This window comes from Gymnoscopelus microlampas (assembly GCF_963454915.1).
Source record: "Gymnoscopelus microlampas genome assembly, chromosome: 15".
In the NCBI taxonomy this organism is placed as follows: domain Eukaryota; kingdom Metazoa; phylum Chordata; class Actinopteri; order Myctophiformes; family Myctophidae; genus Gymnoscopelus; species Gymnoscopelus microlampas.
In genome coordinates, this window is record NC_139952.1 from 13,284,646 (window position 1) to 13,309,437 (window position 24,792).

General features: G+C 42.2%; 1 protein-coding gene across 1 annotated transcript in view; it reads right to left on the reverse strand.

The window, feature by feature from the left end:
* csmd3b (CUB and Sushi multiple domains 3b) overlaps positions 1-24,792 on the reverse strand; it is a gene marked incomplete at its 5' end in the record, with an annotated part of 624,567 nt that overhangs the window by 115,720 nt on the left and 484,055 nt on the right. Inside the window, 9 exons of the mRNA XM_084079659.1 lie at positions 6,636-6,752; positions 7,417-7,492; positions 7,706-7,824; positions 9,187-9,374; positions 9,742-9,880; positions 12,288-12,479; positions 13,289-13,491; positions 13,824-13,950; positions 19,203-19,394. Coding sequence (XP_083935785.1) covers positions 6,636-6,752; positions 7,417-7,492; positions 7,706-7,824; positions 9,187-9,374; positions 9,742-9,880; positions 12,288-12,479; positions 13,289-13,491; positions 13,824-13,950; positions 19,203-19,394 — 1,353 coding nt within the window. The remainder of the gene's footprint in view (positions 1-6,635; positions 6,753-7,416; positions 7,493-7,705; positions 7,825-9,186; positions 9,375-9,741; positions 9,881-12,287; positions 12,480-13,288; positions 13,492-13,823; positions 13,951-19,202; positions 19,395-24,792) is intronic.

Sequence of the window (24,792 nt, forward strand, 5' to 3'; positions counted from 1 at the left end):
GGTCAGCAATATGTCTTAGTAGACAAGGTGGTCAAATAAAATGTCTCTGTAATTGCCATTGAATCGCTGTGTTTATTATTTGTATCCATAATATATGTTTCAGTCCGGGGCATTTGGTTCAGTAAGGGCTTGTACCGAACAAGTGGCAGAAGAAAAAAACATTCTAATAAATATGTCTGAGTTCCCACACCGACGTATCAAGCGAGGACACCATAAGTTTGTATTCCCCAGGGGTGTTGGGGAAGACAACGTCCTTAAATCACATCAACGTCCTTAAATCACTTGACAACAAGTCGTGTGTGCAGACAGAGCAGCCTTGAGACTTGCATGCCACGCCCGAGCGATGAGCGATATAGCCCGTCATGTTGGGGGCTGAGAATCAAGAACTTGAAGACCCCCACTGGCATTAAAGGGATATTTCACTTTTTTCTTTTTTCTTGGGTCATTTTATCGTCTACACAGACTTTTGGGAGCACCCCGGACAGTTTTTAAGTTGCTTGATTCAGTATTTAGATAGTTGATATTAATTGTATCAGACACGCCCCCTTCCTATACAAAGCCATTGTAACTTCAAACTTCATTTTAACCTTGTTAGATTAATTGGAAACACCCGTCCTTGGTTCTGGTGACTGATATTGTCCCTCTAATACGTGAGGAGACCGTGTGTTGATTACTTTTTTCAGCCTGTCAAAAGGGAACAATTTGTTTTTTCAATGAAAGAAACAACAAAGGAGAAAGTGAATAAGACAAAAGCAGTGTGCCACCATTATTCTACACTTGTCCAATCATCTGCTCTGCTGTACTGATACATGGACATACAGTACAGAGCTACCGAGAGCTACAGTGACCCAGTGCCCATCACATCACCTCTGAGTGGAACATGGTATATTAAGCCATGTTCTGCAAACTCACCCTATTTATGACTTATTTATGAGCACAAATGTGGCAGAGGGACTTAAGGAGGCAGTAGTGTTGTGACACGACTGTGCCATCTATTGCTGCGGTTGTGAATAAGAGACATGGTGTGCATGTTCGCTGAGAACCAGCAAATGCCAAGTTGAATATTATACAGCATATGCAGAATATGGAGCTGTGTGATTTCGGTATTAAAAGTTCCTGCATGGCTGACATGGGGAAACTCTCAATTCACTGGCTTTAGAGCGTGGTACTTTGAACCCACTTTGAGAAGAATGTGAAAAGTTCAGTTCTTAATTATGTATTCTGTTTATTCTATTATTTTTGTATTCTTCTATTTATTGGAGAACTTAGTTTGCAGCAGTATTATTCCCCCACCTCCCCTCTTACTGTACTGAGGAGGAAAAAAAGTACTCCTGCCTGACAGCTGTATCTACGGAAATGAAAGCTAGCATTAATATTAACCGTCTTTCCCTTATTAAGTCAAAGTCCCCTGCTTCAAATACCACTGTTCCTTCCTGAAGACAACATCCCCGTCTCTCTCTTTATCTCTCTCCATTGCTGCACTCTTATTCTGCTCTGCCTCCTGGTTAGAACTGATATTCTCATTACCGGCGCCCAGGAATATGACATTACACGTAACTGGATTAAAGCTACAATCCGTGACTATGTCTATGACGGAGCGATGTAATTGAAACAATGTCCAAACTGCAACAACTACAGATCTGCTAGTTGTATTCTATTAAAGATTCAATCCACGTGTTTTAAATCCAATCTCACACTTTCCTGATGGAGAGAGGTTGCAATGATGTCCGAACTTCATTATAGCACAGTGACAATTTGGTAGAGGTTTGGGTTGTGTAGTTACTTTGCCATGATGTGACTACAAATATTAGTGAGTCTCCCTGTCTCTCCAGCTCTTTAGTCAACATAAAATACATTTTCAGGTCGGGATACCAATTGTATCAAATCACGAGAGAGAACTCATGCAGGATACAGGATGCACAAGTGAAATTGGAAATGAGCAGACAGAATTAGAACACTATAAAGTTTAAACTGATAAAAGGGTACTCTCCCCTGATTGGCTGAAACTAGCAACCCACCAGAACATTTATTTTCTGTAAAGAGCTGGGGAGACAGGGAGACCTGTGTTATTGAACAAACACTCTATAGCAATGATTATTATCACAATATGGAGCTTTAATCTTTGAACAAAAAACGTTTGTTTTAACCGAAAACTACCTTTAAGAAGCCTATTCATATTTCCCTCTGACATAAGCTGACACGTAATGTTAGGAAGAGCACATTGGGGGTATGTGACATCCTGCATCCCTTTTTGAACTGACATTTAAACTAAAGTGATATTGGTAAATTCCAATTCTCAAGAAGTGAAAAAGGGCACTCATTGATGCAGGTACACATGTATATTTGTAACATTTGAAACCCCTGGACTGGTGTCACGGCACCCATTTTGAGAATGCTCTATAATAGAGATTGGTTAAAATTGGTTAAAATGTCATTTGATTAATTAACCACTTGAACCCTACTTAGTTGACCAGAATCCCCCAGGGGTCTATAGTACATCCCTTCCATGTCTTCCTCTACGCTAAATATCTTTGCCGCTAAATAGCATCTCTACGAGCTTGAGCTTGTAGATCCGTTATGTTGGCACCCAGAATAGTGATGCTAGGTATATGTGGTCAAAATAAGCCATGGATTTCAGCTTTAAAGAGCTTTCATTTCAATTCTGGTTACATTTATAGTCATAACAAATTACACATCCCTTTAAGACAGACACATAACTTACTGGGTCACTCTACAAGCAGAAAAGAAGTTTAGATTAGAGGTTGACCATTTGATTTTCCTTCATGTGCTGATTAATGTGAGGCAATAAAATGCCAGATTAAAACTAATCAGCCATATTTTTAGGGGGTAGGGGTAGTAATTAATGGCTGATGACACAGAATAAATATGTTCTCGAGTTTCTTTTTAATTATATTTGACTCACGGCGTGTAGTTTATTGAATTATTGAACAAATGTCAGGAATATTTTACAATCCGAAGTGACTGTAACTTTGAAAGAGCATTGCTCTGCCTCCCCCGTGACCCTGGTTGTCATGACACTTAACAAGGCTTGTTAAGATCAAAGATAGAGAGCTGTGAAGAAGACAGCTATAAAAGTGGACGGGCTCGCGATGCATATAAGGATCGTGCTTCTATACAGAAGATCTCGCATTGTTCGTGCAGTGAGACTATTTTCCATTACACACATCATTTAGGAATGTATAGTGCAGTGGTTCTCAAACTTTTTAACGCCAAGGACCCCCAAATTGACACTTAGTAGCCCGCGGACCCCCATTTGAAAAGATATGCCAAGGACCCCCATAAGAGAAGATTTTTATGGCTCTTGCAGTGATTCTCATTCATTTAAATTTGAAGGACCCCCAGTTTGACCCCCAGTGCATTAGGCCACGGACCCCCATTTTATGGCATTTCTATCTCTTGGACCCCAATTTATATCGTAAAATCAATGTTAATTTAACTCTGAGAGTGTACAAATGGACCCGTTAGGGTCCATTTGGTTCCATTTATACACTCTCAGAGTTACAGACCCATAAGGGTCCATTTGGTTCCTAATCTATCATTTAGCTGGGGACCCCCTGGAACTCCCTCAAGGACCCCTGGGGGTCCCCGGACCCCACTTTGAGAACCAATGGTGTACTATACTAATTCTACTGCACTGTATCCATCCATATACATTCAAAGCAATGATATACCCTATAGTACTGTATGTATCATAAGTATATATCGTTGCTTAGAAGTTCACCTGCTTGCCATTGGGGAAACCCATTACTGTCATGTGCACACTGCAAATCACCACTGTAACCTATCTATCTTTTGATATCATAGACATTACGCAGAATCATACGTCTTGAAAACTGTATGGTTGATGTTGCATGTACATTGGAGTTCTCAAATTCTGCCCGAAACCCGACCCTACCCGACCGGACGTTTCCAGGCCGGGCCCAAAATCTATGCTAATTACAGCCTTGGGTTACGTGAAGAAAAAAAAAAAAAATATATATATATATATATATATATATATATTGCCCCCAAAAAATAAATTTGGCAGTGGATGTGTTGGATGCAACTCAAAGTGAACTTTACTCAGGCATCTAGTTTGTCGCCGTCTGACCTTCCTAGCCTGTGTTATTAAAGAAAAACGGATGACAATGGTCAAAAATCGGCGATCAAAAATCGGCGAAACAAGATGTTTTGGCCATTATCGCTGGAACTAAACTATTCAACGCAGCAAAACCCTTCTGGAAGGGGAGGGGAGAAACGCCATGTTACACTGTAGTATATCCCGTTTAAGTGCAGAATCGCTCTACCTTCAGTTATGACAGCTCTGATGACCAAACGTGATAAGATTAAAAAACAGCCTCCTTTCCAAAATGTCACCGCAATGATGAGAACCTTTATCAAACTCAATGCCTGGCAAGAAAGTGTCTGGTTGTGTGTGTGTGTGTGTGTGTGATTCCTCTCTTCTACGAGTATACTGCACAAAGTAGCAAATGATGCGAAGCCTGCGGAGCTAGTTCAGGCAAGACAACTCAAGAGCAGCGCCAAGGAGAGGATCAGTCACATGTTCACTCCATCTGATTGGGGGTGAGCTATTTAAACCTCCCTGCTTACTGCTCCTTCTTTTTGCTTCTGCTATGCTGCTGCTGCTTTGTGCTTATAGCTCTATGACAGGTTTTTTTTTTTGCGATCCCACCGTCACCCCAGCATCCACCTGTTGGCTCTGTTTCTATACGATTCTCTTAACCCATTAAGACCGGGAACGCATCTGTGTGATTTTAGATGTCTTTGTGCTATTCAAAAATAGCTGCATTTTTTTTTATTGTGAAAATGTGTGCAAATTCAACTCAAATCTTTGCTTCTAGGGGGTCCCTGGAACTAAATATTTTGAGATGGGGGTCCGCGGCCAAATACATATCATTTTGGGGGTCCTTGACATGAAAAAAGTTTGATAACCACTGATATTATAGCAACATAAGTTTTTTCAAAGAACTGTTAGGATTTAGAAGACATTTGTAGAATCCCCCAGAAGCAAAGATTTGAGTAAAAAAACATGTGGCTTTAAAAATTATATTCAAAGATTTGCACACATTTTCATGATTGCTCAAAATAAAATAGCCAAAGACACCTTAAAATGACACAGTTGCGTTCCCGGTCTCATTGGGTTAAGGGGATCTATTCCAATCCTATAATATATTTGGCAGATGACTTAATTACGTTATAATATTTTCATGCTTACAGGGAATGAAAGAAATGAGACAGAACCTTGACGCCAAACATGCTTATAGATATTTATGCCATCTCAGTCAGAGTAGTCTGACTGAGATGGTGTCCTTAAGGACGGTTCAGAGGAGATCCAGTTACGGCTCATTTCAACCACTCAACTAAACATGCAACACCATGTCATGTATTTCACAGGTTCTGGATTTGTTTCCATACGCTACGGCTTGGTACCAGATAAGGTTATCAATTTGAATTTTAATCTAATTTGGACCCTGCTTAGGAGATTTAAGTCACTCTCTATGAACCCATGAGCAAGCAGTGTGGTTGGTCTGGTCGAGCTGCAGTAAGGCGACGACACTGGAACCAGATGCTAGAGCAACACAGCACCGACATTTTTAACAACTCAAGTCCTATTCTATGCTTTTCAAAAACAGGCGATCGACAATGCAGCATATTGTGAGCTTGCAGATCGGCCGTTTTCACAATTTATGAAAATGTTTGAAGACAGTAAACGGCCCAAAAAGACAATGACATTATAATAGAAACTTAAGAAACGCTTCTGCAAAGTGTAATGGTATGCAAGGTTCTGGGTTATCCTTCGTAGGTAAAAAGAACCATTGGCCAGTATGGTTACACAAGACACAGATGTGCAGCGACATGTTCCAATACGTCTCACGACTGTCAACCCCTCCGCCTGTCCCCTCACCCCTGTCTCTCTCTACATTTTGGTCTCTTTGTACCATTTAACCCTTTAAGACCTGAAGCCGATTCTATGTCTCCTAAATCTCAACAGTATTCTCAAAAACGTATGTTTCTATATCAGTGGTGCTCAATCTTTTTCATGTCAAGGACCCACAAAATTATATGTATTTGGCGGACCCCCATCAAAATATTTTGTTCCAGGGACCCCCCAGAAACAAAGATTTGAGTTAAAAATGTTTGCTTTAAAAAATACATATATTCAAAGATTTGCACACATTTTCACGATTTTTCAAAAATAGCAGATATACAAGCTCGTAGCGCGGCACTCGGTGCCGCGCTATGAGCTTGTATATCTGCTATTTTTGAATAGCCCAAAGTGTAAAATAATGCTTTTTAGCTCAAATCTAAAAATGACACAGTTCCAGGTCTTAATGGGTTAATGAAGCACAAGTTCCTAATCTATAAAAGAAGAAGTTAAAAAAAAGGGTGTGATCTCATTTCTCATTATTAACACTAGAGGCTGTAATTAAAATGTTCCAAGGTGTAAGAGCCTTGGTACAAGATCTTATCTAATGGGGTTCATAGTACAATGTGCATCGATTAAAGAAGTGAAAAGGTTTCTCATGCGCTTTTATACGGTGTGTGTGTGTGCATGTAAGTGTGCGTGTGCGTGTGCGTGTGCGTGTGTGTGTGTGTGTGTGTCAGTAACTTACCAAACTCTCTAGGAACAGATATAGAGTAGACACAGCTGTGTCCAGATGTGTAGTTTCTGGGGAAGTTTGGTGATAAAACCGTTCCTTCTGTACCTGTGGACCGACTGCCACATGGCGCTGGAGGTGGAAGACACGCACGCACACGCACACGCACACACACACACACACACACACACACACACACACACACACACACACACACAGTACAAAGACAATGTAACAAATTATAAGTACAAGGTGCGCGCGCGCGCGCGTGTGTGTGTGTGTGTGTGTGTGTGTGTGTGTGTGTGTGTGTGTGTGTGTGTGTGTGTGTGTGTGTGTGTGTGTGTGTGTGTGTGTGTGTGTGTGTGCGTGCGTGTGTGTGAGTGCGTGTGTGTGTGTTTGTTTTGCAGACATGTCTAGTTGAACAATGTAATTATCTCCACAGTGAACTTGTTCATGCATGATGACTGTTAATAGACTCCTTATTAAGTCTGTGTGTGTGTGTGTGTGTGTGTGTGTGTGTGTGTGTGTGTGTGTGTGTGCGTGTGCGTGTGCGTGTGTGTGTGTGTGTGTGTGTGCGTGCGCGTGTTACCTTGACAACAAGATAATGTTCTCTTTCACCCACACGTGAACGCTAATTATGTGAACGTGTGTGTGTGTGTGTGTGTGTGTGTGTGTGTGTGTGTGTGTGTGTGTGTGTGTGTGTGTGTGTGTGTGCGTGTGTGTGTGTGTGTGTGTGTGTGTGTGTGTGTGTGCGTGCGTGCGCGTGCGTACAACGTGTCCTTTATGTTCGTGTTACCTTGACAACTTGGTAAAGCTCTGTTCCATCCTGGTCGGCCATCATCTCCCATACTGCAGGTCAGAGTTGAATAACCCTTGAAAAAAGAAAGACGGGAATAGACATCACGCCTCTACACCTCTATCACACACACTGCGTGTGCAAACACCCTTGAAACACCTCCAGAACAGAAACATCAACACAAGATGTTACGCCGCGTTCACACTAGCATCGACAACAGCGGCATGTCGTTTTGTCACTGCCGGTGTGAACGCAGCATCTGTGTTGGAAGTTGCAACGGTCGCGGTACCTGCAGAACGTATCCGGCCTCGCAGTAGAAGGTGACGGTGGAGCCCAGCTTGTAGTCGGAGCCCAATCTGGTCCCGTTAAGGACCACGCCTGGGTCGAAACATGACTCCCTCAGCTTGGCTGGAGGGAGAAGGGAACGGGGAGAGAAACAGAAACATACAGGTTAAAGGGGTTCTAGGCAACTTCAGAGATCAAAAAAAGAAAAAGACTGGTGTCAAACAGTCAGTACCGTTGACTGACAACCCCTTCAGCCAATCAGCAGTTTGTTCCCCTTCAGCCAATCGGCAGCTCCTTTTCCCCGTCCCCAGCCAATTTGACGCAAGGGGACTTTAGAAGGGGCTATGCGGAAAAAAGGTTGCTTCATTTGGATACATACGTGTCACTGCCCGCCCCTGCTGGTTCTCTGATTACTATTTTTTAAATAGGCTCTGTCATGATTAATTGACCACATATTTGAAGTTAAACAACGAAATTCTATCCAAACGATATCTTAAAAGTAAATTCTAACCCTAACCCTAACCAAAAAAAGAAGTTTGAGAGCGTTTTAAAGTTTTAAAACCGAAAGTAAAAACAACGCACAGAAAACAATGGCTGCCGTTCCATTTTTGTCGGCTGCACTCGGTTCCATTCGGTTTCACTCGAACAGTTCACACGCACACAGACGCGCACGGACGCACACACACGCACTTCATTTCATTTATGTCCCGGATACCCTGATGTCAAAACATAAATAGTAGGGAAAATACGGATTTCAGAAAGAGGACTGTGTTTCAATGCAGGAAAACACCCCAGCATCATTATATAGCGGCTGATAGAGGGGGGCGAAATGCAAAATACATACTGTATATATAAATATTTAAAAATGTAGTAGTATACCTAGTATGCCTAGTATACCTTTAAGTCAGTGGTTTTCAACCAGTGGTCCGGGGACCACCAGTGGTCCTTGGGGGGCTACCAGGGGGTCCCCAGCTAAATTAGTTAACATAGCCTCAGAATCATTTTAACCACTTAGCTTTGGCTATTCAAAAATAGCAGATATACAAGCTCACAGCGCGGCACCGAGTGCCGCGCTGTGAGCTTGTAGATCTGCTATTTTTGAAAAATCTTGAAAATGTGTGCAAATCTTGAATATATACATTTTTATATAAAGAACATTTTTAACTCAAATCTTTGCTTCTGGGGGTCCCTGGCACAAAACATTCTCAGATGGTGGTCCGTGGCCAAAAAGTATATCAATTTAGGGGTCCCTGGCATGAAAAAGGTTGAAAACCACTGCTTTAAGTGATAGAATGGTACATTATAGTGGTGGTAGAATGACAGAGAAAGAGAGAGAGAAAGAGAGAGAGAGAGAGATTACTGTGGGTGGGTAATGTTCTATAATAACAGTAATGAATTTCACCCACTTCTTTACGCTGGTAAACCAGTGATATGTCACAATAAATAGCAAAAAAAAATGTAAATGTAAAAATGTAAAACCTATACCTTTGTATTCCAAATGAAAGCCGGTGTAAGAGACGGAGCCGTCACTGCGGAAGGCCAAATGCATGGTGTTGGAGCTGCTCTCTATTCGCTCTGGCAGTTTGCTGTCCTGGAAGCTACCGATTAGGGGACTGTTGCTGTCTGGACCATCGTAGATATACAGGAAGTCATAATTAGGCTCAATGCTGAAGCTACAGACAGGGGGGGGGGGGGGAGGCAAAGAGAGAGAAATGTAGAGAGGGGGAGAAAGGGTTAAATATTTAGACAACTTCTCTTTTTACTGCTACTTTTTTCAACGTTCGTAAATATTGTTTTCACTCAGTATTCTAAACCTCTCACATCACCCGCTTAGTGGGTGTTTCAGAATTATTTATACACACCTATTTAGCAGAAGAAAATTACAAGTAGAAATCGCGCTACCGCAGCTGGTGTGAATTTGGCGTAATCAAACACCTTGTCAAGCAAAGATTTTTAAGTAATCGCTTTGTTGGATAAGCAAATGGATTCGGCGTGTTCCGTTGACGTGGGTTTTTAACTGACTGTGTCAAAGCTGTTTACCTGATGAAGGCCAACGATAGGACGTAGTCAGAGTTGACAGCGATGAGCCAATCACAGTCCTTGGAGTGTGGGTAGGGGTGGGGGAAGTTTGGAGACAATATGAACCCGTTGGAGCCAGTTAGGTTCCCTCCACAAGGAGCTGCCGGGAGGGACAGACAGACAAGAGAGCACAAAAAAAGAGATGATGCTGTAGTTTTTTGAAATAGTCAGTGATAAGAACAGTTAATTGAGAACATGAAAAAGTTCCTCTTAACCCATTAAGACCTGGAACTGTGTCATTTTTTAATTTGAGCTAAAAAGCATTATTTTACAATTTGGGCTATTAAAAAATAGCAGATATACAAGCTCATAGCGCGGCACCGAGTGCCGCGCTATGAGCTTGTATATCTGCTATTTTTGAAAATTCGTGAAAATGTGTGCAAATCTTTGAATCTGTATATTTTTAAAGCGAACATTTTTAATCAAATCTTTGCTTCTGGGGATCCCTGGAACAAAATATTTTGATGGGGGTCCGCGGCCAAATACATATAATTGTGGGGGTCCTTGACAAGAAAAAGATTGAGCACCACTGATATAGAAACATACGTTTTTCAGAAAACTGTTGAGATTTCGGAGACATGTAGAATCGGCTTCAGGTCTCAATGGGTTAAGTTAACCTACTGTAATGATTGGTGCATGTGTACCTGTACTGTATGTAGGAAGGTTAAGATCAGCTAGTCCACTCTGACAAACAAACCTACACCATTTGACACTGACACTGTCAGCAAAGGTCCAAAGCTTTGCTGCCCTGCAAGCTACCTACCGGTTTAGCCTTTGAGATGGTGTGTACATACTGCATGCTATCTTTCAGAGACGTCCATCTTTTTAGAACATTTAGAGTAGCCAATTATTTTACCCGCTCTCAATGTAGTTGTTGTTATCCTTTTTGCATAACATTTGAATGTACTACCTGTACTGTTAACACGTCGGGTGCCAAACACGGTAAAAAAACGTGTTTTCAGAGAGTAGCGCATAGGTGCCGAACACGGTAAAAAAAACGTGTTATCAGTCTTTTAGTTTTTTGTTTTTTTTTCCACAAGGGGGGGGGGGCTAGCGCAGCTCTGGAATCACCCACGGTGACTCTGAGAAGGAAGGGACAGATGGATCACCGTGCCATAAAACATGGCTCTCCGTCCGCTCCCGTTCTATCTCCTTGATGAAAAGCTACGAAACTTTTTACATTGGGGAAAACGAGTCATTTCCGATGGGCGATTACTCCGTAATGGCGTGAGATATGTTATTGTTCCAGGCGTTAGCGAGGACCATCAATCGTCGTGCATGCATCCATTGTTTGTGTGTGGGTGCTCGCCGTGGAGTCCACAGCTATAAACAGCACAGCGTTACAAACGGTGAGATCTCTGGCACTCAAAAGTAATCTGTTTTAATAAAAGGCTGGCACCCGATGTGTTAACAATTGTGTTAAAAAAAACTATTCAATTCAATCAATTCAATCAATCAAACACAAACACATCTGTAATGTCTTCATCGGAGAGGTCTAAATTGTGTTAGTACCAGTACTAGTACTGGTACTAGTACCAGTACTACCACTAGGGTGGCCTGATTATCAGCCTGAAGCTGCACGGAGCTTCAGTTTGAAATTGGCTGCAGTGTCGGCGATTGCAAGGGGGAGGGGATTCAAATTCCCCTAAACCAATCACAAGAGATCCACGGATCCGCCTACATCTGACGTCATCGCACAGCTTGTTTTAGCAGATATTCGCTGATTGGCTTGTCGTTAGACCCACCCCCACCTCCGACTGTCATTGGACGGTACTGGAGGGTATCGAAGATATCCTAGGCTCACATTTCAACACCAGGCCAAGAGGCAGTCCACTGAAGAGAGTGGGCGGGGTCTAGGGTTTGGAACCAGGCTATACCACTAGGGCAGTTTGGAACATTGCTCAAAGGTGCTTTGGCTGTGTTGATGGTAGCGGGAATAACCACTTAAATCCTACATACCCTGAGTTGACTGCGGTCCCCCTGCTGTTACCCTCTACACCAGTGGTTTTCAACCCGTGGTCCTTGGGGACCACCAGTGGTCCTTGGGGGGGTACCAGGGGGTCCCCAGCGAAATGAGTTAACATAGCGTCACAATCACTTTAACCACTTAGCTTTGGCTATTCGAAAATAGCAGATATACAAGCTCATACCGCGGCACCGAGTGCCACGCTATGAGCTTGTAGATCTGCTATTTTTTTGAAAAACCTTGAAGAAGTGTGCATATCTTTGAATATGTATATTTTTTAAAGCGAAAATTTACTGATATCTTTGCTTCTTGGGGTCCCTGGCACAAAACGTTTTCAAATGGGGGTCCGCGGCCAAATGTATATCAATTTAGGGGTCCTTGGCATGAAAAAGGTTGAAAAACCCACTGCTCTACACCAAATCTCCAGCCATTCCACAATCTAGATCTGCTATTTTCACTGAACGTTCGCACCCCAGAATAGGGACGCCAGGGTTCATGTGGTTTCAGCCCCCCAGCCAGGTTGGTTTGATCTGTCACTCACCTATGCAGACAGGCGGGCTGGGCTGCCAGTAGTATCTGTTATCCACCTGTATACAGGTGATTTTATCATCTCCCTGGAGCTCGTAGCCTGGGTCACACTGAAAAGAGACCGAATCCCCCGGCTCGCGGCCGTCTCCACTACGACTGCCATTCATAGGCACTCCGGGATCCCGGCAGGCTGTAGCTACTGAACCTACAGGACAAGAGAGAGGAGAGGAGACAGAAGATTGAGCCTGTTCACACAGCTTTTAGAGTCATACAAATAGCTAGGCATGAAACGATTCAACTCGCCATACATTTCGAATCACGATTCTAGGTTCACAATACGATTTTTCAAACACATTTTTTTTCCAGACAAAAAAGATATATTTTTAATTATTTCTCTTACGCAAATCCAGAATTTTCTTCTCTTTCTTTTTTTTTTTCAATACTGTGTTTTCTCTTATCGTCTTTTTAACCCATTAAGACCTGAGGCCGATTTTTAAAAAATATTCTAAATCCTAACGCTTTAAAAGTACATATATATTCAAAGATTTGCACAAATTTTTACGATTTTACAAAAATAGAAGATCTACAAGCTCGTAGCGTGGCACTCAGTGCCGCTCTATGAGCTTCAATATCTGCTATTTTTGAATATCCTAAAGAAATCTAAAAGTGACACAGATGCGTTCCCGGTCTTAATGGGTTAATACAGTAGCAAATGACTGAAAACTCTTTTAATCAATTCTCTTACAAATATCCTGTGTTTTCTTCTTTTTTTTCATGCTGTTTGCATCGCGATAATTTAAAAAAAAAATGATTTAAATTGTCACCAGTTTGAATCAATCGATTAACGATAAATCATTCCATGCCTACAAATAGCCTATACAAGAAAGGGCTCAACAAAGTAACTAGAGCTAGGGTTGGGGTCATTGTAAATAGGCTTACAATGACCTTGAGCTTTGATAAATAAAATACCTACTGTTCTAGCTGGCATTATTTAAAATCCTTACAGTTACTTACTGGAAAACTGAATTGCGAATCCAGACTTGCTGATGTAGAAATCGGTCTCAAACTGAATAGTGACGGTGTTGAGTGTCGAGTGGATTCCCTCGGGTAGCAGAGACCCACTGATCTCGGACAAGGACATTTCATTCTCCGCTGGGCCGTCCCAAACCTTCAGCATGTCATGGCTGGCCTCTGTGTCGAATGCCAAGAACTGGAGACTGTAATCCACCGCCACAAAAAAGGAGATTTTTTTAGTTGCATTGATATTAATCAATCAAACTTTACACGTGGTTCATAGCAACCATAGCAATCATTAACATTGTTTCACTACATTAAGGCTAGCAAAAGTTAGTTTTCCAAACCAGATAAATCAAAGCTTCAGCAGGAGAGTGAAATACAGTTGTAGAGAATCTGATTCACATTTCAAATATGACATTTATATCCGAAACCTCCCGACATTTTTGGGGGTAGACAACTCTGGAACACTTCCGCTGATCACAGGAGTGGGATTCATATGACTTTAGAACAAAGCAAGAGATGCTTATTTTACCTCACAATATTTCCAGAGTCCACCTCGATGGTCCAGGTGCACCGCAGGTTGTTGTCGTAGGGGAATGGGTACCCGGGAGAGAGGATCCTCCCGTTAGACTCTCCTTTAAAACGACCTCCACACTCCGCTACATTATCATGTATTCACACGCACACGCACACACACACACACACACACACACACACACACACACACACACACACACACACACACACACACACACACACACACGTTTAGGGGGTGAGAGTAGAGATTGGACATTGTGTTAATACATTTAAACACATCTGCATTTGTGTTCATCCTAACATCCGAATGTTGACATGACAACAACATGAGTTTAAATCAGGCATGGAGAACAGAACCATTCATCTACACAGAGCGATGTGTGTTTGTATACACGTGTGTGCGTGTGTGTGTGTGTGTGCGCGCGTGCGTGCGTGCGTGTGTGTGTGTGTGTTGCAGTGCACGCGTGATGTATGACAGGTCAGCCCCGCTATCTGCCTGCCGCGGTGCTTTATCTAGCCAATCACATCCACTCAGCACACCTCAGCAGCCAATGAATAGTGATTAAGTGATGCCCACAGTGACAAATGGCACGGGAACTAATCTAACTCTGGTCCTTCGCCGTCACACACACACAACCGCAATGAGACACACACGTTTACCCAAGGAGAGGAGAGGAGAGGAGAGGAGAGGAGAGGAGAGGAGAGGAGAGGAGGGCGAAAAGCGCTGAGTCAGCATTCCTCCCCGAAGAATCAGCGCCTATTATATCACAGGAAATAATCACACTCTCTCTCTCTCTCTCTCTCTCTCTCTCTCTCTCTCTCTCTCTCTCTCTCTCTCTCTCTCTCTCTCTCTCTCTCTCTAATATCTTCACCCCTTCCTCTTAACTTCCTCTCCCCCAGCGGTCAGTCCCCCCCCCTCAATCCAGATGCCTTCAACTCCTTCACTAGAATATTCTATACCAATAGCAACAGGAGGGATATTAAGACTGGGGAGTTGGAGGGGGAAAGCAAGCAAGCAGGAGAGAGAGAGAGAGAGCGACGGAGGAGTGGAAATGAAGAAGTGGGATGAAGGAGAGCGCATAAGTAATAATATAGTAATAAGATACGAGGCGATGTGATATTAAGACTGAGAGGTTGACCTGGGTCAAAGTCAGTCATTGCTTAAATATAAAAGTCAGAGAATATCAAGCCAGCGGCTTTATGACTGTTTCATTATTGATGTTGGAAGAAGAGAGAGACAGACTTATTAGACTGAATCAGATATCAGAGAGCGCTGAAGCGGGGCAAAAAAAAAAAAAAGGAGGAAAGGTGCTTAAGGAAAAGTGAGGCAACATTGGGTTAGCATCTAACAGCTCCCGTTTGAGTGCAGATTGCGGCAGCCATTTTGTGTCTTTCCGCACGAGGTCTACACATTCTGGCTGAAGTTGTGGCAAGCCACACCAGGTGAGCCGTTCGGTTCATTTTAACTCCTCCTAATCAAGAGATTAAAACACAGCCTTTCTGACTGGCGCTCAAATGCTGCTGCTGCCATCAGCAGAAATGAATAGGTTTCTGCAGTGCATAACCACTGAGGAACTTTTCTTTTTTTTTTTGTGATATATCAGCAATGATTCTCAGCTGGTTTAAATACCGCAAACAAAATGTTGCATTATCCATGAAGTCAGTACAATGTGTATAAACCACTTTTTCAACCCGGCGTACCTATTTGGAGCATGCCATTATAGGCTAAATAAATAAAATGTAAAACATTAGCAAAACAGTGAAAATAGCCGATCCACAAACTGACAAAAACAATTATCCCCTGTGAAAAAAAAAGAGTTGTGGTTTGTCTATGATCCTATCAGAATACGAAAACCTCGTAAAAAAACGCAAGGTCGAAGCGTTGTTCTGTTGCTGCTGTGAATAAAACTGGAGCATTTTAAAAGTGAGTTGTGAGCCCCCTTCTTCTAACAGAATATGTTCCTCAAGGTGCTTTGAGGGCACGTGGCCGGGGCTAACTCATAAGTACGAGTACCATGCACGTGACAACAATAGTTTTTTTTTTGCTACGCAGAGTCACCGGGGTGACGTTTCTGTGCAGTTTGCATAGGGAACATCACTCAGTTCATGGTGCCAACATTTTAATTCCTTTTAGCTGTAAAACTGTTTATCTATGATTCAGACAGGAATGGCGGTATATTATGAGTTGTGTGCGTGCGTGCGTGTCTGTGGGGGCGTGAGTGCGTGTGTGTGCATGTGTGGGGGTGCGCGCACGCGTGTCCTTGCATGCATGTGTGCATGCGACGTGTGTGTGTGTGTGTGTGTGTGTGTGTGTGTGTGTGTGTGTGTGTGTGTGTGTGTGTGTGTGTGTGTGTGTGTGTGTGTGTGTGTGTGTGTGTGTGTGTGTGTGTGTGTGTGTGTGTGTGTGTGTGTGTGTGCGCGTGTGTGTGTGTGTACGAGTGTGTGTGTTGGCGAGGAAGGGTCAGATCAGGTTCCGAGTCGGCTGTGGGCTGACTATTAAGAGGTTGAGTTATCAATGTAATATTCAACAGTGTAATTTATATTGTGCCAATGGTGAAACCGCATGGCAAAATAAATCATCATTATAGCTTAGCTCGTGTCATCATCATATATCCATATCTACAGAGAGTGCCTGCCGCCAGACGAATAAGCTCTGAACCCGGGAAAGAAAAAAACCTGCTTCAATGCCCGGTCGCAACGAGCTGCTCTGAAGTCAAGTCAAGACGAGTCAAATTCAATTATGAAACGCTTTTTAGGGAACAGATTGGTTAGTGAGTCCTTTTCAGGGGAACAAAGGACATAATTACGGAAAAAAATTGGACAGGGCTGCAGCGTAGCCAAGACAGACGTAGAGATAGAGGCAGCACAATGGGCTCGGTGTTAGATGTGCTGTATCTGTGTGCGCGCGTCCGCGTGCGTGTGCGTGTGCGTGTGTGTGTGTGTGTGCGCGCACACGAGCGGAATCAAAGGGACAATAATAAGGAACGGTTGGTACAGTAGGACAGGCATTGGGCTAGATTATAATCCACAGAGTACAACAAACAGTCTTTGATCATTTATTTAAAGCAGTGACTCCTTCTTAATTTCAAGGACCCCCAGTTTGATATGCATCAGGCCACGGACCCCCGTTTGATACGATTTCTTATCTCTGGGACACCAATCTATAGTATTATGTCTAGGACGTTGCACAATCTTTTGCGGAACAAGTCCCAACAACATTTCACTGCTTGAGTTTGTATAAGTTAGTGACAAATAAAACCTTCTGGATTCATTTGGTTCAATTTGTACACTCATAGTCACAGGGTCAATTTGTCTGGGAACACCCTCGAGGACCACATGGGGGTCTCCGGACCACATGCAAGACCAGTGAGTTAAAGGGATAGTTCACCCAAAACATAACTTTTTTTCTATTGATTAGTCACCCCATGGAGACTTGATTTCATGGATATTTTTTTAGTTTTTGTTGCATTCCTAAGCCAATAATTTGATGACCAGCGCACCGGTAGGCAGCGGTTCCGGTAGGAGATACAAAGGAGACTCTTCGTGTCTCTTACCGGAACCGCTGTCGTCATCAAATTATTGGCTTAGGAATGTGACAAAAACTAAAAAATGTCCATGAATTCAAGTCTCCATGGGGTGACTAATCGATAGGGAAAAAAAGTCATTTTGGGGTTGGAAAGGCTCTGCCTGTACTGTAGTTGTTTACTGCGACGAGGAGGAAAAAATGGCCTTTCTTGAATGGTGTGAGAGGAGAGTTCATACAGGTTTATACAGCCCAGACCAAGGGAATCAGTGGTATTGTGGGTCAAGCCCACGGCATTCTTTGTCATTTTTTATCCAGCTCCTTGCAATCAATATACAGTTTGCACTCGCTGGAAACAAGGGTAATGTGGTCATGCTTTTAATTGAGTGTGTGTGTGTGTGTGTGTGTGTGTGTGTGTGTGTGTGTGTGTGTGTGTGTGTGTGTGTGTGTGTGTGTGTGTGTGTGTGTGTGTGTGTGTGTGTGTGTGTGTGTGTGTGTGTGTGTGAGAGAGAGAGAGATATAATTAATTGTACTGTATATGCATTTGAGTGTTTTTATTTCACATTTGCTTTGGCAATGTAAACGTATGTTTTCTCATGCCAATAAAGCTCCTTTGAATTGAATTGAGAGAGAGAGAGACATGCAGAGAAAGAGAGAGAGAGATAGAGAGAGAGAGAGAGAGAGAGAGAGAGAGAGAGAGAGAGAGAGAGAAAGAGAGGGGTTAGGACAGAATGGAAAAATGCATGGTAATCTCATCACAAATGAGACAAAGTGGGAGGGATAATAGTCCCCCGTTCGACTGAGTTGAGCAGTGCACGGGCATAATCAATTCTGGAGGAGAAAAACAAAACATGGAGCAGTTTTTCTTCTGGGTCAGCAGGAGAAGAAGTGCCGAACCTTCAGAATGGAGAATAATATGCTGCTTTTGGATAATGACTTAATGTGGCTGTCAAACAGAGATGTCTGGAGCAAGTTAATGGCGAGCCCGTGACAATCTGACATGGAAGATTTATTTGGTGGCAGTGTGCAGATCCCGCAATCACATGTTTAAATCACTAGACATGCATTACTAGCTATATGTGACATCAAGTGACACCAGGGGGTCCACAGCTAATGACACTTATGGGTCTGCAACTCTGAGAGTTTGGTTCCATTAATGTACACTTACATAAGTGCAGTGGTCGAAGAAGTACTCAGATATTTTAATTAAGAAAAAGTAGCAATACCACGTTCAAAATGTTACTTGAGTAAAAGTACTGAAGTATTGGCATCAAAATAGACTTAAAGTACCAAAAGTAAAAGTACTAATGTTTGAAAATAGCCTAGGTATACAGTAGAATAGTGCTAAAGTGGTTAATGTGTGTATTTTATAATATTGTTCATTTATATCTGCAAAGTAACTAAAGTTTTCAAATGTACAGAAGTGGAGTAAAGGTACAATATTTGGATCCGAGATGTAGTGGAGTAGAAGTAGTGGAGAAGAAGTATTGGAAATTGAAAATACTCAAGTACAAATACCTCAAAATTGTACTTAATTACAGTACTTAAGTACATGTACTTAGTTACTTTCCACCACTGCACAAGTGAATTAACACTGAGGATTTTACACAGTGTAGATTGCGGTCCCAGAGATTTAAAAAAAGTATATTAAATGGGGCTTCGAGGCCGAATGCACATCAGACTGGGGGTCAGGCGGGGACATGCATGGTGCAGGTATAAATGTAAATGCAGTCAGTGCACGTCCACACGACAATATGTGTGTGTGTGTGTGTGTGTGTGTGTGTGTGTGTGCGTGCGTGCGTGCGTGCGTGCGTGTGTGTGTGTCTCCGACTCGTTTTAAAGCACACATACCGATACAAGAAGGCAGGGGGTTATCCCAGGCCCGGCGCTCCCCCGTCATGCATTTGAGCGTGGTTGCTCCATGCAGGGTGTATCCCGGTTCACATCGGTATGTGATGCTGCTGCCAGAGAAGTGACCTTGGTCGTTGACCTTGAAGCCGAACTGAGGCACGCCGGGGTCCTCACAGTGAGACAGCTCAAAACCTAGGGACAGAGAAAACAGAGAGAGATACGGAGGGAGTGAGAGAGTGAAGGAGAGAGAGAGAGAGAGAGAGAGAGAGAGAGAGAGAGAGAGAGAGAGAGAGAGAGAGCTCCAAAGGGATATTCTTTATCTTTTGTTTTTGGAAAGGGCGGCGTATAATATCCCGTGTACTATATAATCCGGTTAAGCTCTTATCCTCAGAAAACCTGAGGAAGATAACCAGGATATTGTTGCTGTCGAGCAGAAACCTATTATCTCCTCTTATATACTTTTGTATGTGTTTTTTGTTGTAAATTAATGCCCTACTTCTTCATACTACGTTGTTACCAAACAATAGCAAAAAAAAAAGCTCATTTTACATTTGAATCCTGAAAAGTGACAGTTTTGGACATATGAGGTTTCCGTCCAACAGTGACGATACACTAAATTATAATAAAGAGGATTAGCTCATTTACTGATGATTATCACGGTATGCCTGTGCTTAGTTTACATTATTCAGCGAGTACAATTATTCACAACAGGCTGTTCATATACAGTACGTTTGATGAGCGGCGTATTAACCCATTAAGACCTGAGGCCGATTCTAAAAATGTTTTCTAAATCCTAATAGTTTTTTTTTTTTAAACATAAAAAATATAAAAATATAAAAATATGAAAATATAAAAATATGAAAATATAAAAATATAAAAATATAAAAATATAAAACATATAAAAAATATACAAATATAAAAAATATACAAATATAAAAATATACAAATATAAAAATATAAAAAATATGAAAAATATGAAAAAATTAAAACACCATCTATATCTCAAAATTGTTCCAGAGATCCCCAGAAGCAAAGATTTGACTTACAAATGTTCGCTTTAGAAATATATATATATTCAAAAAATTGCACAAAATATTCACGATTTTTCAAAAATAGCAGATCTACAAGCTCATAGCGCGGCACTCTGTGCCGTGCTATGAGCTTGTATATCTGCTATTTTTGAATAGCCAAAAATAAAATCTTAAAATGACACGCAGCTGCGTTCCCGGTCTAAATGGATTAAGAACTGATTAGCATGAAAATGCTTGCCCACACAAATATGAGATTTTTACCTGGAGAACAATGTGCATGTAAACACACTCAGCAACCCCTTTCCCTTATGAAGAAAAAAAAGCTCTAAAATGACGCGCTCGTTATTTTTCAATTTACACTTAATTGTGCAGTTATTTGAAGCGGTTCTCTGGACGTTACCGAACCGCACGCTGACAAGCATTATTTAATGAACCCCAATTTCTTTTGCATTATTATTTTTTTTTTCTGACAAAATATACCCTATAGACATTATTAAGAAATGGATGTGGGAATAAGCTGGTCTAATGTTTCCTTCCTCCAGAAACAATAACGCCTCAAGTGCATGTCTTCTTTCAGCCAACGCATATTCATTTAAAAGGATATGGTAAAAAAAAAACAGTAAAGAAAAAATAATAATAATTGAAAGTGTAAAAAACTGACCCTTATGGATGCAACTGTTCACGTTTAAATTAACACTCCGTATTGAGCTGCGTTGGTACAGTATGAGGAGCAGTAGAGGCAGACAGTGAGTACAAATATAGCAGTAAAAGCAGCGCATTGTAGATCATCTAACATGGCACAGTTTAACCACTATTATACTTCATTGATCAGGGTCCCCAGGGGCTTTACATTTGCCCCCCCTCCGTTCATTCCCTCTACACTAAATAGCAGATCTACTAAGCTTGTAGATCTGCCGTTTTTTTGCTGAATGTTTGCCTATTATGACATGCCCAGAATAGTGACGCTAGGGTTCATGTGGTCAATCATAATGGAGGTGTGTGTTTCTTTTTTCAGGAGGCACTGCCCGTCATGGGGGCGTGTCTTTAGCTGTGTTCTCCAGAGCATTGGTTCTCAAAGTGGGGTCCGGGGACCCCCAAGGGTCCTCGGGGGGATGCCAGGGGGTCCCCAGCAAAATTAGTTAATAAAGCGTCACGTTCATTTTAACCCCTTTATCCATATTTCATATTTTGGCTATTCAAAAATAGCAGATCTACAAGCTCATAGCGCGGCACCGAGTGCCGCGCTATGAGCTTGTAGATCTGCTATTTTTGAATAATCTCTAAAAGGCGAACATTTTGCACACAAATCTTGGTTTCTGGGGGTCCCTGGCACAACATATTTTCAGGCGGGGGTCCGCAGCCACATACATAATGAATTTGGGGGTCCTTGGCACGAAAAAGTTTGAGAACCACTGCTCCAGAGAATGTGCTCGTCCGACTCCCTTGCAATCCAAGCTGTGAGAAGGTTTCATACATCAAACCCGGCCTGTTTCCTTCACATTCACCTTGGACGCTTATATTCGCCACTTGCAATTTGTGTTGAATTCTTCAATGCCTGTGGGTGAGGGCCAGCCAATGTCAGAGTTATTCACCTTGTCACAGGTGGAACATGCCCCCCCATGTTCAAAAGAACAATGCAAAGGTGCCCTCTTGGATCTCCCCGTGGTAGGTATAAAACATGATAAAGTACACACCTCCAATGTGCAAGAAAACATGACAACGTGCAAAACAATGCGATGACGTTCCCTCTATTGCAATGGTTCTCAAAGTGGAGTCCACAGACCCTCAATGTTCCTTGAATTGGTTCCATTCAGAGTTATGGGGGTCCTTGAAATTAAAAGGTTTGAGAGTGCCCTCTAGGGTGCCCTTCCAGTGGAGAGAAATCAATGCAGTGCAATATTCCGTAGACTCCAGTATTATCTTACTGTATGTATATAGTATTGCTGCTGTTGAACCATCGTTCGCTGTTTGTACCTGTATGAGTGAGTGACAAATAAAACCCTCTTGATTCTTGATTCAGTAGACTGCCCTATACATGCTCGGAAATTAGACGACCTCTACATGCAAGACAATAGGCTCTATTCACAGCAGCCATATTATGAAGACATTCACAGGTGTTACCAATGATACTAATGAAGGCTCTGTTCCATTTAGTGTAGCACGGTAGTTCTCAGATTTTTGAATTTCAGATTTCCACGACCCCCATAACCCTGAGAGTGTACAAATGGAACCAAATGGACCCGTAAGGGTCCATTTGGTTCCATTTGTACACTCTCAGAGTTACACACCCGTAAAGGGCCATTTGGGAGTGTTTCCAGTCAGCCAACATGCACAATATCAGCACCCTGACTCCGTCTGACCAGAATGGAACAGATCCTTCATTAGTATCATTGGTAACACCTGTGAATGTCTTACAATATGGCTGCTGTGCATAGAGCCTATATGTCCTCATGCAACACATTCTCACAGACAGGCGTCAGTTATTGCCACTCCATCCTTTTCACTCCCTAGTGCGTCACAATGAGAGTACAAAAACTAAAAGGCACGCATTGGCGCTTCCAATACTATTCGAATCAGGGATTTGGCCAGCTGCCTCGGTGACTAACCTGGTAGCAGCGCTTGACTAGGAACCGCAACCTCCCGTGATCGAATCCCACCGTGGGATCGAGCCAGACAACTCTTCCACAATCTTCGAACGCAACTTCGACCTTGTAAAAGTCGCGAACAGGAAGCCATCGACCAATCACGACGCTGCTAGCTAGACAGGCTTTGACTGATTTGATTTATAGTAGCGCGTAGTTATGCAACCGCAAATGCTAAACGGAAATGTGTGTGTGTGGGGCAGGGAGGGCAATACCATCCGCTTTATTTTATTTTCTTTGCATTTTCAGCGCTTCCGATGTAAAGACTGTTGGGCGGACACACTTGAACATTGTGTGATCCAAGAGTCTGTCTTGAGAGACTATAGAAAGGGTGAAAACAATGAGCTGAGAGGAGTTATTCAGGGTCCTAACTTTCAAAAGCCAAAGAACCAAGCAGCAGCTGGCTGGCTTTGAGGCGCCTGATGAAGTACCTGGCCAAGCCAGACGGAGCAAGATACTGTATCTCAGAGGTACAAAGTACAGATCACAATCTTCTACAGAGGACCATCAAGCAGAGAGCTGGGAAGGACATTATACCAGCGAAAGGTGTTATTTACTTTTCTTGCCGTTCCTCTCCGAGGAGCTAAACCGGAGATTCAAGGGCAAGGATGAAGCACCAAATGGGGCAATCCCATCAGGTCTTCATTGCCTTAACATCTCAAATCAGTGGCATTATGACCAAGCTGCCATATCTGTTAGAGATGTTGTCACCGAACTCAAAGTGTTCTACTCATCCTATGCTATTCCCACCAGCAATGTGCTTTAACCCATTAAGACCTGAAGCCGAATGTCTTCTAAATCCCAACAGTATTCTGAAAAAAACGTATGTTTCTATATCAGTGGTGCTCAAACTTTTTCATGTCAAGGACCCCCAAAATGATATGTATTTGGCCGCTGACCGTTATCTCAAAATATTTTGTTCCAGGGACCCCCCAGAAACAAAATTTGAGTAATTATGTTTTGCTTTAAAACAATATATATTCAAAGATTTGCACCCATTTTCACGATTTAAAAAAAAATAGCAGATCTACAAGCTTGTAGCGCGGCACTCGGTGCCGCGCTAAGAGCTTGTAGATCTGCTATTTCTGAAGAGCAGATTCCAGGTCTTAATGGGCTAAACTGCATGCGCGTTTGTGAAATCAATGGTTAATAGTTCCCTACTGTATGTTTTATTTTCTTCACACCTGCCCGTCAGACACATGCACATTTGCATGGAATTTATGCACCAGCAGGTCATAGGTATTTAGTACTGGCACGATGCACTTTAACTTCGATTTGATTTGATTATTTGCACAAAAGAAAAAAGAAAAGAAAACAGCACACAGACGATAATACATAACATACAAGACAATTGTGCGTGAGAGAAAAAGAAACAATTGGCCTTGTAAAGGACACTCCCCCCAAAGGATGTACTGTATACAATCAACACGTAACAGCAGAATCAATGTACAGTAATTCTTCAAAGACTCAAAGGTCAGTCTGCTTCTGATTCCTCAAGGGAGTCTCTCCAGGGATGTCTGCATCAGTAGCCTTCCTCTGCACTTTATGGCAGGTGAAGCAGAATTCCCTGCTATTGTACATTAGTGTGAGATGTATTGTATTGAGACAGTATGTGGTTCATAATAGATACTTAAAGCAGCAATTAACACACTGTAGGCCATGAGGATATTGTATGTGGTTCCCCAAATAACTGGCCAAACACTTTGACTTCAATTTGAATGATGATATAACATTATTTAAAAAACTAAAAAATAGCTATTTTTGAAAAATAGTGAAAATATGTGCAAATCTTTCAATATATATTGTTTTAAAGCGAACATTTTAACTCTAATCTTTGCTTCTGGGGGGTCCCTGGAACAAAATGTTTTGAGATGGCTGTCGGCAGCCAAATACATATCATTGTGGGGGTCCTTAACA